This window comes from Erinaceus europaeus, chromosome 11 (assembly GCF_950295315.1).
Source record: "Erinaceus europaeus chromosome 11, mEriEur2.1, whole genome shotgun sequence".
NCBI lineage: Eukaryota > Metazoa > Chordata > Mammalia > Eulipotyphla > Erinaceidae > Erinaceus > Erinaceus europaeus.
Genome location: NC_080172.1, coordinates 117,924,724 through 117,939,893, shown reverse-complemented (window position 1 = coordinate 117,939,893; position 15,170 = coordinate 117,924,724). Strand labels below are relative to the sequence as shown.

At 51.2% G+C, this 15,170-nt stretch overlaps 2 protein-coding genes and 1 non-coding gene across 5 annotated transcripts in view; 2 read left to right on the top strand and 1 right to left on the bottom strand.

Moving 5' to 3' along the window:
* EMC1 (ER membrane protein complex subunit 1) overlaps nt 1–5,127 on the top strand; it is a 30,238-nt gene extending 25,111 nt beyond the window's left edge. For all 3 annotated transcript variants that reach the window (XM_016194964.2, XM_016194965.2, XM_007538493.3), the window contains exons 19-23: nt 488–661; nt 1,189–1,399; nt 2,541–2,625; nt 3,313–3,442; nt 3,781–5,127. In XM_016194964.2, the coding sequence (XP_016050450.2) occupies nt 488–661; nt 1,189–1,399; nt 2,541–2,625; nt 3,313–3,442; nt 3,781–3,960 (780 nt within the window). In that variant the 3' untranslated portion in view covers nt 3,961–5,127. The remainder of the gene's footprint in view (nt 1–487; nt 662–1,188; nt 1,400–2,540; nt 2,626–3,312; nt 3,443–3,780) is intronic.
* The window catches only part of MRTO4 (MRT4 homolog, ribosome maturation factor), a 366,835-nt gene that overhangs the window by 33,572 nt on the left and 318,093 nt on the right, over nt 1–15,170 (bottom strand). The gene's annotated exons all lie outside the window — the stretch shown is intronic.
* On the top strand, nt 7,101–7,237 carry LOC132541611 (small nucleolar RNA SNORA70). The gene has a single exon (XR_009552744.1). It is a non-coding gene; the product is annotated as a small nucleolar RNA SNORA70 (small nucleolar RNA).

The following is a 15,170-nucleotide window of genomic DNA, read 5'->3' as shown; positions in this document are numbered from 1 at the left end:
GGTTAAGCAGGTCTGCAGGTGTCTCTCTTTTTTTCCCCCCTCTCTACCTTCCCCTCCTCTCTCAATTTCTCTCTCTCTTACTATCCTATTAGAAAAAAAAAAAAGGGAAAAAATGGCCGCCAGAAGCCGTGGGTCCACAGTATCTCTGCTTGCCATGTGTGAAGCTTTCCCCCGCTGCGGGTGAAGACCATGGCCTTTAACCCGGGTCCTTGTGCACTCTCGTGTGAGCGCTCAGCCAGGTGCGCCACCGCCTGGCCCCTTAAGGTGTTAGTTTTAGATACTGGAATAGCTCTAGTGAACAGACATTCCTTGTCCTCTTGAGGCTTCCGTCACATTTGGGAGTCTGGTGGAGAAAGGAGACAGAGCCCGTGGCAGATGAGAGAGGGCGGCCGGCTGGTCGGCAGGCAGGACAAGTGTCGGGCCGCAGGGGACTGGAGCTGGGCTCTGCGGGTGTGGTCCCCAAGGCGCTTCCTCCTCTTCCCTCTAGAGCCTCAACCCGAACCTGCTGGCTGTGGTGACAGAGAGCACGGACGTCCACCCAGAGCGCACCTTCGTCGGGATCTTCCTGGTGGACGGGGTCACTGGCCGCATCGTCCACTCCTCTGTGCAGAGACGAGCCAAGGGCCCCGTACACATCGTGCACTCGGAGAACTGGGTCGTGGTAAGAGCGGGGGGCTGGTCTCCCCTCAGTCCTCTCCCGCCGCTGGCTGAGAGCCGGCGCTGGACCCTTGGGTCCAGAGCAGCCCAGGGGTAGCCGCAGCGGCTCAGGGCCGGGCTCAAGAGTCTTGTGATCCGGGTTGCATCCTGCTCGCTCTCGCTTGCTGGCTGCGACCCGGAGCTGCTAAACGTCTCCGTGCCGCCATGGTCTCTAACGCGGGGATGTCAGCGCGTCGCCGCCTTGCTAGTATAGAATGAAGCCTCGCGCACAGAAGGCCCCCAGACATCGGCCCTTACAGTTTGGATTTTAAGTAACTTGAGCGACCCTCTGTCTTGCGGTGGTGGTGAGGCCGGAAAGCCTCCAGGAAGCTGCCTGGAAAGTTGGGGAATCTGGAGGAAGGGGCTGACCCAGCGTCCCGACGGGCCTCTTTGTTTCCCGGGCGGGAGTCTGCTCAGCGCTGCCCTGCGCCGTGACTGCCGCCCCGGGCCGCCCGGCAGCTGAGCCCAGAGGCGCCTCTCCTGTCCCCGCAGTACCAGTACTGGAACACCAAGGCCCGGCGCAACGAGCTGACGGCGCTGGAGCTGTACGAGGGCACCGAGCAGTACAACGCCACGGCCTTCAGCTCCCTGGACCGCCCGCAGCTGCCCCAGGTCCTGCAGCAGTCTTACATCTTCCCCTCCTCCATCAGCACCATGGAAGCCACCATCACCGAGCGGGGCATCACCAGCCGGCACCTGCTCAGTGAGTATCTGGAGGGCGTCCGGCCGCCGTGAGTGCCCTGCCAGAGAGCCTGGCGAGCAACGCTGTGTCTCAGCTGACTCCCTAGTCCCGCTTTCCCACCCGTAAGAGTGACCTGCTTCTTTTGTCCTCTTCTGAACCGCTGAACGTGTTCACCTCACACGGGAAACTGAGCACTGACACGCTTCCTGTCAGGTAGCTTGCGCTGATGCTGCTGAAACTGGCAAGGCTGAAGACTGTCCTTGTGCAGTCTAAGTTGTTTGTTTTTTTAAAAAAAGTTCTTTTTTATCTTTTTTTACTTACTTATTGGATAGAGACAACCAGCAATCAAGAGGGAAGAAGGAGGGAGAGAGAGAGACCTGCTGCCCTGCTTCACCACTTGCAAAGTTTTCCCCCTGAAGGTGGGGACCAGGGACTCGAACTCGGACCCTTGCACATTGTATCATGTGCTCTTAGCCAGGTGTACCACCACCTGGCCTGTGTGGTCTAAGTTCTGGGCTGTGTAGTAGGCTGCTCTGGCTGGCTGGTTTTTACTAAGTGGAGATATCAGTGGGTTTTTTTTTTTAATATTTTATTTATTAATGAGAAAGATAGGAGGAGAGAGAGAAAGAACCAGACATCTTTCTGGTACACGTGCTACCGGGGACTGAACTCAGAACCTCATGCTATAGAGAACCAATGCTTTTTCCGCTGCGCCATCTCCCAGACCACGAGATACCGATTTTGACAGGCACTTGTGATTCTTTCTTTCTTTCTTTCTTTCTTTCTTTCTTTCTTTCTTTCTTTCTTTCTTTCTTTCTAATTATATATTCCCTTTTGTTGCCCTTGTTGTAGTTATTGTTGTTGTTATTAATGTCATTGTTGTTGGATAGGACAGAGAGAAATGGAGAGAGGAGGGGAAGACAGAGAGGGGAAGAGAAAGACAGACACCTGCAGACCTGCTTCACTACTTGTGAAGTGGACCCACCCCCCACCCCCCGCAGGTGGGGAGCCGGGGGCTCCATCCTTACGCCGGTCCTTGTGCTTGGCGCTTGATAGTACACTTAACTCGCTGCACTACCGCCCAGCCCCCAGTAATGGCGCTTTTATGAATGACCCTACCTTGGAATTGGACGTAAACATTCACTTCCGACTTTCTATGCAGTTGGGCTACCTTCTGGAGCTATCCTCTCCCTTCCTAAGGCCCTGCTGGATCCCCGCCGTCCTGAGATCCCAACGGAACAGAGCAGGTAAGACCCTGTGGGCAGTGCTAAGGAGTGGGCAGGGAAGACTAGCTCTTTCTCTGTGCATGAGTGAGGGGAAGAGGATGGCTCGGAGAGAGAGAGAGAGAGAGAACACGCGAGAGCCGGGGTTTAAACCAGGGAAGCACACGAAGGGGATCGCAGCGTGTTTCCAGAAGTGCAGCCCTCTGAGAGGGAGAGCAGAGGCTGAGCTGTGGCCGCATGCTGAGGCTATGAGTGGCTGTGATGCCCGTCTTCTGTTCTCAGATACGGGTGGTCTCTGTTTTTGTTTAGATTGAGAGTGGGCTAGGAATCCAGATCTGCCTTCATCTCCATATAGCTTTCTTGTTTTATAGCCTTTACTAATAAATAGTGACTTCTAATGAAAAAAGACTTCCTGAATTTGTCACATATGCTGATGGCCGTGTGGCGTAGTTTACTGCATATGAGAGAGAGAGTTTCACGCGAGGCGGAGGGAGAGACTTGGTGCATGCGGTGCCGGGAATCAGGCCGGGAACACCAGGCGTGAAAGGGACGCTCGAGCAGCTGGACTGTTCCTCCGGCTGCTTGTACAACATATAACCTTCAGGAGGGTTCGAGGCCAGGCGCGAGGTCTGCACGCCGCTCAGGACTCCGGGGCAGCCCAGAGAGCTCCGTAGGGCGCTGCAAATGCCACTTCTCCACGGTGTTTTGCAGAGAGGAGAACCTAATCCCGTACTCCCCGGACGTGCAGATCCACGCGGAAAGGTTCATCAACTACAACCAGACGGTCGCTCGAATGCGAGGCATCTACACGGCCCCCTCAGGCCTGGAGTCCACTTGTTTGGTGAGTACAGCCTGCGGCCGGCCACGCTGACGTCTGCTCTTGGCTCGCCCTTGGGAAAACAGCAGAGGGTTGTGTTTTTTTTTTTTTTTTTTTTTTTGGTTTGTTTTTTAATCTTTATTTGTTTATTGGATAGAGACAGCCAGAAATTGAGAGCAGAGGGGGAGAGAGAGACACCTGCAGCCCGGCTTCACCATTGGTGAAGCTTTCCCCCTAGAGGTGGGGACCAGGGACTCGCACCCGGGTCCTTGCGCACTGTAACATGCACTCGAGCAGCTGTGCCCCACGTCTGCTTGCTTGTTTGTTTGTTTTGAGGCTTTCTCATTCCCTCTGCCTTCCAGGTTGTGGCCTACGGTCTGGACATTTATCAGACTCGAGTCTACCCATCCAAACAGTTTGACGTCCTGAAGGACGACTATGACTATGTACTGATCAGCAGCGTCCTCTTCGGCCTGGTTTTCGCCACCATGATCACTAAGAGGCTGGCCCAGGTGAAGCTCCTGAATCGGGCCTGGCGGTAGAGACCTGCGACCTTGTCCGGCCGGGGGAGCGGGGTCCGTCCAGAAGAGCCCCAGCCGCAGCTTGCAGGTCGGTGCAGACGGCGCATGTCTGCCGAGCGCGTCGGCGGTGAAGGATTGTGGGGAAAGATGAACTCCTTCAGACTCAGCTGGTGCAGCCGTCCGCACAGGGAGGCCGCGCTGCTCCCTCTCGGCCCAGAACCAACCCCGGACCCCTTGGTGGACTCTCCCTGCCGTCCTGTTTGCTTCTCTGCTCCTCCATGTTGCTTTTCCCCTCAAGAACTGCGGCAGAATCAATCCTACCTTTGGTTATGTCTCTTAAAGTCAATTCTGCTTCCCGGATTTGTCTAGAAATCCTCCTGGGTATTTCTGTCTCCTCGTTGAGAGAGAACTCTCCTGACAACACCTTAAAGGTGCAGGGCTCTTCCGCCCCGGCTGAGGCTTGCGGGTCGAGCTAGCTCCTTTCTCATAACCTCTCTCTGAAGCAGGCTAGGGCCGAGGAGTCCTGTGTGTGGGGTCAGACCTCGTCTCGGCAAGCCTCCAGGTCCCCGCTCTCACCCACTTGGTGGGGCCACGGCCTTTGTTCCAGCTTATCCGAAGCCAAGCCTGTGACGGCGTCTTGGTTTGTGGCTCACTGCCCACGCGTCCTCTGAGGTCTGTCAGAGCGGAGGCCATATTGATACCGCTGGGTCGTCTGACCTCTGAAGAGATTTCAGGACTGGCAAAGTACCCTGTCACCTGCCCTTTGACGGCACCTCACCATCACTCACAGGCTGCTCTGGGCCATCTTACATCCTAGCTGTCCTTGTTTAAGAACCTCAGTATTTATATTTGTAGTTTTATATAAAAATTAACATGCGGGTCACTGTGTTTCTCTGGGAAGGAGCAGGTTTAGAATCTGACGGCTCTAACCTTTGGAGCTTTGAGAAAGAGTCGAGAAAAAGGGTAGGGAGCCGGCACGTGTGTATGCAGCGCTGCTGACTCTCTCAGTCACAAGCGAACTAAGCCCTAGAAGTTGTCCTTGTTCATAAATTGGGGGAATGGAGTTGTTTTGTTGTTGTTGTTGTTGTTTGTTTTAACTGTGAAGAATGGAATGCAGAATAGATCCTTTCTAGTCTTGTTGGGACAAAGGTCCACCGAGCATCTGAATAAAATGAGTGATGAATGACACTGAAATAAGTCCTTTTCTTGTGGCTTTGCCTCCGAGGGGACTAGCGTGGTGAGAAACGAGTGAGTACGCTTTATTCAGGAAACATGCCCATTTAGTCATGTAAGGGTTGTGCCCTTAAAAACAAAAACAGCTCTTGGGGTACGTGCGGTAGCGCATGTGGGTTAGCAGTGGATCAAGCGCACGTGGCGTGAAGCGCAAGGACCCGCTTAAGGATCCCCCACCTGCGGGGGGGTTGCTTCACATGTGGTGAAGCAGGTCTGCAGGTATCTGTCTTTCTTTCCCCCTCTGTCTCCCTCTCTCAATTTCTTTCATATCCAACAACAGCATGACAACAATAATGACAACAAGGGCAACAAAATGGGAAAAATGACCTCCAGGAGCGGTGGTGGATTCGTAGTGCAAACACTGAGCCCTGGTGGTAAGGGGAACAAAAATATATATATATATATCCTGGGCGGAGGGTAGATAGCATAATGGTTAAGCAAACAGACTCTCATGCCTGAGGCTCTAAAGTCTGTTTTAATCTCCCCCGCCCCCCATCACCACCATAAGCCAGAGCTGAGCAGTGCTTTGGTTTTTTTTTAAAAAACCGTTTTCAGCCAATCTTGGATGGACCTTGAAAAAATCATGTTGAGTGAAATAAGTCAGAAACAGAAGGATGAACACGGGATGATCTCACTCTCAGGCCGAAGTTGAAAAACAAGATTAGAAAAGAAAACACAAGTCGAACCTGAAATGGAATTGGAGTATTACACCAAAGTAAAAGACTCTGGGGTGTGGGGGGTGGGTGGGGAGAATACAGGTCCATGAAAAATGATGAATTAAATAGTGGGGGTTGTATTGTTAAATGGGAATCTGGGGAATGTTATGCATGTAAAAAAAAAAAAAGAAGTAGAAACGCAAAGCAGAAATTGACTGAGTTTGGAGTATGGCACCAAAGTAAGAAAGCAGAAGTACACTAGAGTTTGCAGTGAGTACCTCCCTAATACTTCCTCTCCACTTTTCCAAGCTTTGGGTCCAGGATTGCTCAACAATTTGTTTGGCTTTGTATGTTAACTCTCTTTTCAGTCACCAGGTTCCAGATGCCATCAGGATGCCGGCCAGACTTCCCTGGATTGAAGACCCCACCAATATGTCCTGGAGCTCAGCTTCCCCAGAGACCCACCCTACTAGGGAAAGAGAGAGGCAGACTGGGAGTATGGACCGACCAGTCAACACCCATGTTCAGCGGGGAAGCAATTACAGAAACCAGACCTTCCACCTTCTGCAACCCTCAATGACCCTGGGTCCATGCTCCCAGAGGGATAGAGAATGGGAAAGCTACCATGGGAGGGGGTGGGTTATGGGGATTGGGTGGTGGGAATTGTGTGGAGTTGTACCCCTCCTACTCTATGGTTTTGTTAATTAATCCTTTCTTAAATAAAAAAATAAAAAATAAAAATAAAAAAATAAATAAAAAATAAAAAAATAAAAAAAAATTAAAAAAAAAATAAAAAAATAAAAAAACCTATCTGGTTGTCTGGGAGGTGGCGTTGGACGCTCAAGCTAGAGGTCCTGAGTTTCATCCCCGGCAATGTATGTATCAGAGTGACGTCTGGTTCTTTCCTCCTGTCTTTCTCATTAATAAATAAGATCTTGGGAGTCGGGCAGTAGCGCAGCCGGTTAAGCGCACGTGGCGCCAAGCGCAAGGACCCCACATAAGGATCCCGGTTCGAGCCCCTGCTACCCACCTGCAGGGGAGTCGCTTCCCAGGCGGTGAAGCAGGTCTGCAGGTGTCTGTCTTTCTCTCCCCCTCTCTGTCTTCCCCTCCTCTCTCCATTTCTCTCTGTCCTAGCCAACAATGACAACAACAACAACAAAACAACAAGGGCACCAAAAGGGAAAAATAAATACAAATTAAAAAATAATAAATAAGATCTTTGAAAAAAACATGTATCTGCAGGCTGGAAGGCAGATAAAGCACTGGACTCTACTGCAGCCAATGGAGCCGACCGTGCTGGGGCCTCCTCCCCGTGGCGCCCGGTGTGCAGCGGCTGCAAACAGCAGCCTCCTGGGCAGTGTGCAGCCTGTTGCTTGTACAGGCTGCCCTAAGGGGCCCTGGAGACAGCCCTTCCTGCTCGGTGTTCATTTTATGCCCGACCTCCTGCTGTCCCTAGTCTTAGGCTCCAGACGGGGATGCGAGGTGCTTTTGGGAAGCGCCAGGGCACTGTGGCCAGGTCATCATGTCCATCTGCACCGAGCTGCGGAACAAAGAGCATATGATCGAGGCCCTGCGCAGGGCCAAGTTCAAGTTCCCTGGACGCCAGAAGATCCCCAGTCCAAGAAGTGGGGCTTCACGTTTAACGCAGACGAGTTTAAAGACATGGCGGACGAAAAGCGCCTCCTCCCAGACGGCTGTGGAGTCAAATCCATCCCCAGCCGTGGTCGGTCCCCTGGACAAGTGGCGGGCTCTGCACTCCTGAGAGCCTCAGAGGAGTCCCTTAATCAGTGACAATAAATCAAGATCCTGCTTAAAGAAAAAAAACAACACTGGATTCTTGAGAATACCGTCCTGAACTCTATTCCTGGCGCCACATGTGCGCCAGAGTGATGCTTTGGTTCTCTCTCTCTCTCTTTCCCAAGCACTGCTCAGCTGTGGCTCATGGTGCTGGGGACTGAATCTAGGGCTTCAGAGACTCAGCCATGGGAGCCTCTGCATCTCCAGCATGCTGGCTAGCCCCCACCCATAAATAAATCTTTTAAAAAGTAATGTATCTGGGAGCTGGGCAGTGGCTCAGCGGGTTAAGCGCAGGTGGTGCAAAGCACAAGGACCGGCGTAAGGATCCCGGGTCGAACCCCGGCTCCCCACCTGCAGGGGAGTCGCTTCCCAGGCGGTGAAGCAGGTCTGCAGGTGTCTGTCTTTCTCTCCCCCTCTCTGTCTTCCCCTCCTCTCTCCATTTCTCTCTGTCCTATCCAACAACGACGACAATGACAATAATAATTACAACAACAAAACGAGCAACAAAAGGGGAATAAATAAAAATTATTATTTTTTTTATTTATTCCCCTTTTGTTGCCCTTGTTGTTTTATTGTTGTAGTTATTATTGTTGTTGTCGTCGTCGTTGGATAGGACAGAGAGAAATGGAGAGAGGAGGGGAAGACAGAGAGGGGGAGAGAAAGACAGACACCTGCAGACCTGCTTCACCGCCTGGGAAGCGACTCCCCTGCAGGTGGGGAGCCGGGGTTCGAACCGGGATCCTTACGCCGGTCCTTGTGCTTTGCTCCACTTGCGCTTAACCCGCTGCGCTACAGCCCGACTCCCATAAAAATTATTTTTAAAAAAGTCTATCTTTGTAGTCATGTTTATGATACATTATGGCATCAAAGAAAAAAATGGTAGTAAGTGGACGTTAATAATAAAGCAGTAAGCTTTCCTTCAGTGCGTGAATGGCTTGCTGTGCCTCAAGCATGTTTTGCTTGAAGTGGCCTAAGAAGCTGTTTCCCCTCACCTCCCTTTTTCTAATAACAACCCCCCTGTTTTTCTAATATTTTTTTCTCATTTTATTTTTATTTATAAAAAGGAAATATTGACAAGATAAGAGAGGTACAACCTCATACAGTTCCTACCATCATAACTCCGTATCCCATCCCCTCCCCTGACAGCTTTCCTATTCTTTATCCCTCTGGGAGGATGGACCCAGGGTCATTGTGGGATGCAGAAGGTGGAAGGTCTGGCTTCTGTCATTGCTTCCCTGCTAAACATGGGCATTGACAGGTCCATCCGTACTCCCAGCCTGTCTCTCTCTTTCTCTAGTGGGGCAGGGCTCTGGGGAAGCAGGGCTCCAGGACACATTGGTGAGGGCGTCTATCCAGGGAAGTCTGGTTGGCATCATGCTGGCATCTGGAACCTTAAAAGTAGGAGTGCACAATGACTCAGTGAATGTGGCAAGCAAGTAGAAAGACCTTTAGGTTCCTGATTATTAAATAGTTTCTTCTGTGTTGTTATTTAACTTAAGTAGAGGTTGGAAGTCCTGGTGTCTGCTTGAAAGCATCCACAGCGGGAGCTGGGAACTGCTAGCAGCGTCACGTGTTCAGTTCCCAGGAGGAGAAGACATGGGTGGATGCCTGGAGCACCCCCGCCAAAGTGCTTCTGACCAGGAGAAGAAGCTGCAACCAAAGAACCTTTTCTAGTGTTTTTTTCTACGCATACTCTGATACTGAGAATAATAACGTGACGTGGGAGAAGAGAACAAGTATGAACTGAAAGATTCAGCCCTCGTTCTGAGAAAGCTTGACTGGGTTCCGACGGCTACTGAGGAACAGCTCCATCTTGCTGTCTGTCCTGGTCGCGAGGTCCAGCAAACTGACGTGGCTCTAGTCTCTAGCTGGCTGTGCTTGTGCCGCGGCGCCGCTCTCTTCTTTGTTTCTTCTTCTTTTTCCCTTATTAACAAATTGATCCTTAAAAAGTCCTTGTACTTTGGTTTTATTCATGACTATTTCACGGAAAGTGACTTTAAAGCCGGTGATGAGACTAGCTTACACTGAGTGCTCAGCCATTTTTTGTAGATGGAGACAGACAGACGAGGAGTCAGAGAGCATACAAGAACCCGCAGCACCAGTGCTACCTGTTGGTATGCATGAGACCCCTCCTGTTTCATTTGGTTTAAATCCCCCCTGCTTAACACTGTTCTATTTACATAACCACTTCATTCTATTTACGTAACCGCTGTTAACAAGTTCCACCCTCCCTCCAGGGCATTGGTGGTTCAGTGATAGGATTCTCGCCTGCTCTGCCCCCTCTTTGTCACACTCTGATTGTCACCAGTCACTTTTCTCTCCACCCTCTCTATGTCACATCCTGTTTCCACCTTACTTGGCAAGTATTTATAAAGACAGCATTGTGAGTTATACAGTACTGTACTTTGAGTTTAACTTAGCTCGTCTTAGATTGTGCTGTGTCCTGCATGAATAAAGAGATACTGCCTACAGCCCAGCCATGAGTCCCTGGTCGTCTGTTACCCGCCCGTGAAGCCAGCCCGGCGAAAACAACATAACCTGTCGAAAACAACAGCTACCTACCTTCGGTTAGTGGAGACTAGCCTCGAACCTGGGCCGCTCACTCACGTGGCCAGGCAGCATGTCCAGATGAGCCGTTTTGCTGGCCCAGGGCTCGGGCGTCAGTCAGCACAGCAGCCGTTCTGACGGGCTGTGCTGAGCTTCACTCTTGAGACTTTCCTCTCATACGTTTTGCTTCTCTTTCTCTCCGTCTCCCCCTACCTTCCCATGTGGTGGCAGGGCTGAGCCCAGTTCCTTTTTTTTTTTTTTTCAAATAGCTACCAGTGTTGTAGCTGGTACCACTGTTGCTACCAGTGCTCAGGGCCTGCACTGAAAACTCACTGCTCAGGGAAGCCATTTTTCCCATTATTATTATTATTTTTTGATCAGACAGAGACAAATTGAGAGGGATATGGAGATAGAGAGGGAGAAAGAAAGACACCTGCTGACCTGTTTCACTGCTCTGGAAATGTCTCCCCTGTAGATGGGGCCTGGGGGCTCAAAACTGGACCCTTGCACCAGGTAACGTGTGTGCCCACCGCCCAATTCCTTCTATATGGTAAGGTGCGTGCTCTCTGGTGGACTGTCTCCTGGTGTCCAGATGGAAAAAAATTTTTTATTGGCTAACGCAAGATAGAAAAAGAGTCAGACTAAGCGTAGGTGGCGCAAAGCACAAGGACTGGCATAAGGATCCCGGTTCGAACCCCGGCTCCCCACCTGCAGGGGAGTCGCTTCACAGGCGGTGAAGCAGGTCTGCAGGTGTCTATCTTTCTCTTCTCCTCTCTGTCTTCCCCTCCCTCTCTCCATTTCTCTCTGTCCTATCCAATAACGACAACAACAATAATAACTACAACAATAAAAAAAAAAAAAGAAAAAGAGTCAGACCATCACTCCGGCACATGGGGTGCTGCGGACCGACCTGCTTACTCGTGGCGCCACCTCCCAGGTCTGACGCCACTGTTCTTGGTCTTTGTTAGGCACTCTTACTGGACTATGAGAAATATTTTTTATTTTCAAGTAAATAATTTCATTGATTTTTAAAAATTATTCCCTTTTGCTGCCCTTGTTGTTTTATTGTTGTAGTTATTGTTGTTGTCCTCGTTGTTGGATAGGACAGAGAGAAATAGAGAGAGGAGGGGAAGACGGAGAGGGAGAGAGAAAGACAGACACCTGCAGACCTGCTTCACCGCCTGTGAAGCGACTCCCCTGCAGGTGGGGAGCCGGGGGTTTGAACCGGGGTCCTTTTGCCGGTCCCTGCGCTTTGCGCCACCTGCGCTTAACCCGCTGCGCCACCGCCCGGCCCCCCAGATTTAATACTTTTATCAAACATTTGACGGGGCTCGTCGGAGCTTCCTTGGTCGAGTGTCATGTCTCCGTGCATGCAGCCCAGGAGCCAGCAGCACAGCAGGTGCTGAAGCAGCTGAGGAAGCCCCGCTGGTGTGGTGTCTCTCCCTCTCGCCCTTTTCTGTCTATCTGCTTATCTGAGTGCAAAGGTGGCCCAGACAGAGCCCGGGGGCAGCACACTGAGTAAAGCACTACATTGTCAAACTTGAGGGTCTCAAGCTTGATTCCCAGCACTGTCTATGCCTGTCTCTGTCCGTCCCTACCCCCCTCTCCCCTCCACTCCCTCCTTGCTCTCATGCTAGTAAATAAGTCTGTGAAAAGAGAGAGAGTTGTGTTGGGGAAATAGCAGATCAGTGATGCAAAAACCTCTCATATCTGAGGTTCCAACATCCCAGTTTCAGTTCCTCACTCCATCATAAGCCTAAGCTGAGCTGACCTGAGATCTGGTTATTTAGAAAAAAAAGGACAGGGAGTCGGGCAGTAGGACAGCGGGTTAAGCGCAGGTGGCGCAAAGCACAGGGACCAGCCTAAGGATGCCGGTTCGAGCCGTCTCCCCACCTGCAGGGGAATCACTTCACAGGCGGTGAAGCAGGTCTGCAGGTGTCTGTCTTTCTCTCCGCACTCTATCATCCCCTCCTCTCTCCATTTCTCTCTGTCCTATCTAACAATGACAACAATAATAACTACAACAACAATAAAAAGGGCAACAAAAGGGAAAATAAATATATTTTTAAAGATTTTATTTATTTATCAATGAGAAAGATAGGAGGAGAGAGAGAAAGAGCCAGACATCACTCTGGTACATGTGTTACTGGGGATTGAACTCAGGACCTCATGCTTGAGAGTCTGATGCTTTTTCCACTGCGCCACCTCCCGGACCACAATAAATAAACATTTTAAAAATTTAAAAAAAAAAAAGAGAGAAAGGAGGAGGGAAAGACGGCAGCTCAGAGCAGTGAAGCACAGTGACTGTCTCATGCCTGAGGCACTGCGAGTCTCAGGTTCAGTTCCTGGTGACACCATAGGTCAGCTGAGCCGTGTTCTGGACAGCAAAGAGCTCCAAAACCCTCATTTCACCAAAAAAATAAAAAAGGTGGGGGAATAATCTGAGGACAGTTCATTCAAGGAAGCGCCCCTTGCAGGTGGGCTCTGGGGAGAAGTCCAGACACCACTCAGCGAGCACCAGGCACGGCATCAGGGGAGCTCTGTGGATGTTGGGGCAGTACTGGGGTCTCCCACCCTCTCTTCTTCTTCTAGCGTTTGCCCTGCTTCCGCAGCCAGTCAACAGCGTCAGGTTGAGCCTGATGTAAAGTTTCGAGACCTCCTTTGAATCTGGAGAGGTGGCAGTCGTTGACTCTGTGGGTCATAGTCTGTCTGGAGCCGCAGGGGCAGTTCGGGTCGTCTCTGGCTCCCCAGCGATGGAACATAGCGGCGCACCGGCCATGGCCTGTTCGATAGCGATGGAGGAGGGCCCGATCATAACGTGCTAGATCAAAGCCGGGTTGACGCTCGCAGGGGTCTGTGATGAGGTGTTTGTTCTTTACCTCAGCTGACTGCCAACTCTGTTTCCAAGAGTCTGGAACAGAGAAGTTCAGTGTAGGCGTAGGGGACCAGATTGGGTGACGAGACGTCAAGCATGGACAGGGTGGGCGAAGATATCCGCGTATATTGGCAGGTCCGGTGGAGCGTAGACGTGGGAAATGAGCTTAGATGATGCCGCATCCCGACGAATATCTGGCGGGGCGATGTTGCTGAGAACTGGCAGCCATGGAACCGGGGTGGAACGGATGGTTCCAGAAATGATCCTCATGGAGGAATATAATTTGGAATCGACCAAGTGGACATGAGGGCTACGGAACCATCCTGGGGCACAGTATTCTGCAGTGGAATAGCATAATGCCAGAGATGATGATCGTAGTGTGGAAGCGCTCGCGCCCCATGAGGAGCTGGCCAGTCTTGCAATGATGTTATTCCTCGCGCCCACCTTTGCTGCAGTTTTTATGAGATGTTCGTGAAATGACAGGGTGCGATCGAGAGTAACGCCAAGATAGACTGGCTGGGCTTCATGCCGGATTCTCGTACCGCCAAGCTGCACATTAAGCTCATGCGAGGCCGAGGCATAGTGTAGATGGAAAACAGATGATACCGTTTTTGCAGTGCTAGGGATTAATCGCCATTTTTTAATCAGATATCAGAGACATGTCTTTCATGAGTGTTTCCTCGAGGATGTCGAACTTGGATGCCTGAGTTGCACAGCAGATGTCATCGGCGTAGATGAACTTCCTTGGAGAAGTTTCTGGGAGGTCATTGATGTAAATATTAAATAGCGTAGGAGCCAGAACAGAGCCCTGGGGGAGGCCACTTGAGACAGGTCTCCATCTGCTAGACTTGTCACCCAGATGCACCCGGAATCTTCTGTTTTGGAGAAGAAACGATATAGTGTTGGCCACCCATGGAGGCAGGCCACCCTCTCTAAAACTTAGGAATTAAAATGGGTCCACAGTGGTCTAGGAGGTGGCATAGTAGATAAAGCACTGGATTCTCCACCATGAGGTTCCAAGTTCAATTCCCGGCAGCACATGTACCAGAGTGATGTCTCTGGTTCTTTCTTCCTTTCTCTCTTTCTTCCTTTCTTTGTTGGGAAAGTAATGTTTTATAGTCGACAGCAAATATTATTATTTTTTTATTATCTTTATTTTATTTACTGGATAGAGACAGCCAGAAATCAAGAGGGAAGAGGGTGGTAGAAAGGGAGATACAGAGAGACACCTGCAGCCCTGCTTCACTACTTGCAAAGCATTCCCTCTGCAGGTGGGGACTGGGGGCTCGAACCTGGGTCCTTACACACGTAGCACAGGGGGTCAAACTGGGAACATCGGGCGGGAAGCCCTGTGCTATCTAGCTGAGCCTTTTCCCAGTTGCGGAAATAAATCTTTTTTTTTTTTTTTTTAATCTTCACTTATTTACTGGATAGACACAGCCAGAAACTGAGAGGAAGGGGGGGGAATAGAGAGGGGGAGAGAGAGAGAGAGACACCTGCATCCCTGCTTCACCCACTACTGGTGAAGCTTTCCCCCGACAGGTGGGGACCAGGGACTTGAACCCGGGGCCTTCCGGACACCTTGTCACCTGCTTGGAGCCTTGCACTGGGCTCTTTGCACACACGATGGGCCCCAGGCTGGAGCTACTCCCATCCATCCAGGAGCCTCTCCCTGTCAGCAGAGGAGGGAGACAAAGGCCCCGGGACTTGATGTGGCCAGCGCCTCAGCCCAGCGACGACCCAGAGGCAAAAAGGAGACACATGCCCTTCCCTCGGCTGTTCCTGGACTTCACGGGCGATTTGTGGAGCCCCGCACACCTCGCTCTGCGCTCTGCACTTGCCCTGTTCACTGTCTTGTTTCCTGCTGCAGCAGGTGGAGGAAGCAGGGCGGCAGGAACCGTTGCTATTTTATTTTATTTATTTTGCCTCCAGGGTTATTGCTGGGGCTTGGTGCCTGCACTACAAGCCCACTGCTCCTGGAGGCCATCCTTTCCCATTGTGTTGCCCTTGTTGTCGTTATTATTGTTACTGATGTTGTCGTTGTTGGATAGGACAGAGAGAAATGGAGAGAGGAGGGGAAGACAGAGAGGGGGAGAGAAAGACAGACACCTGCAGACCTGCTT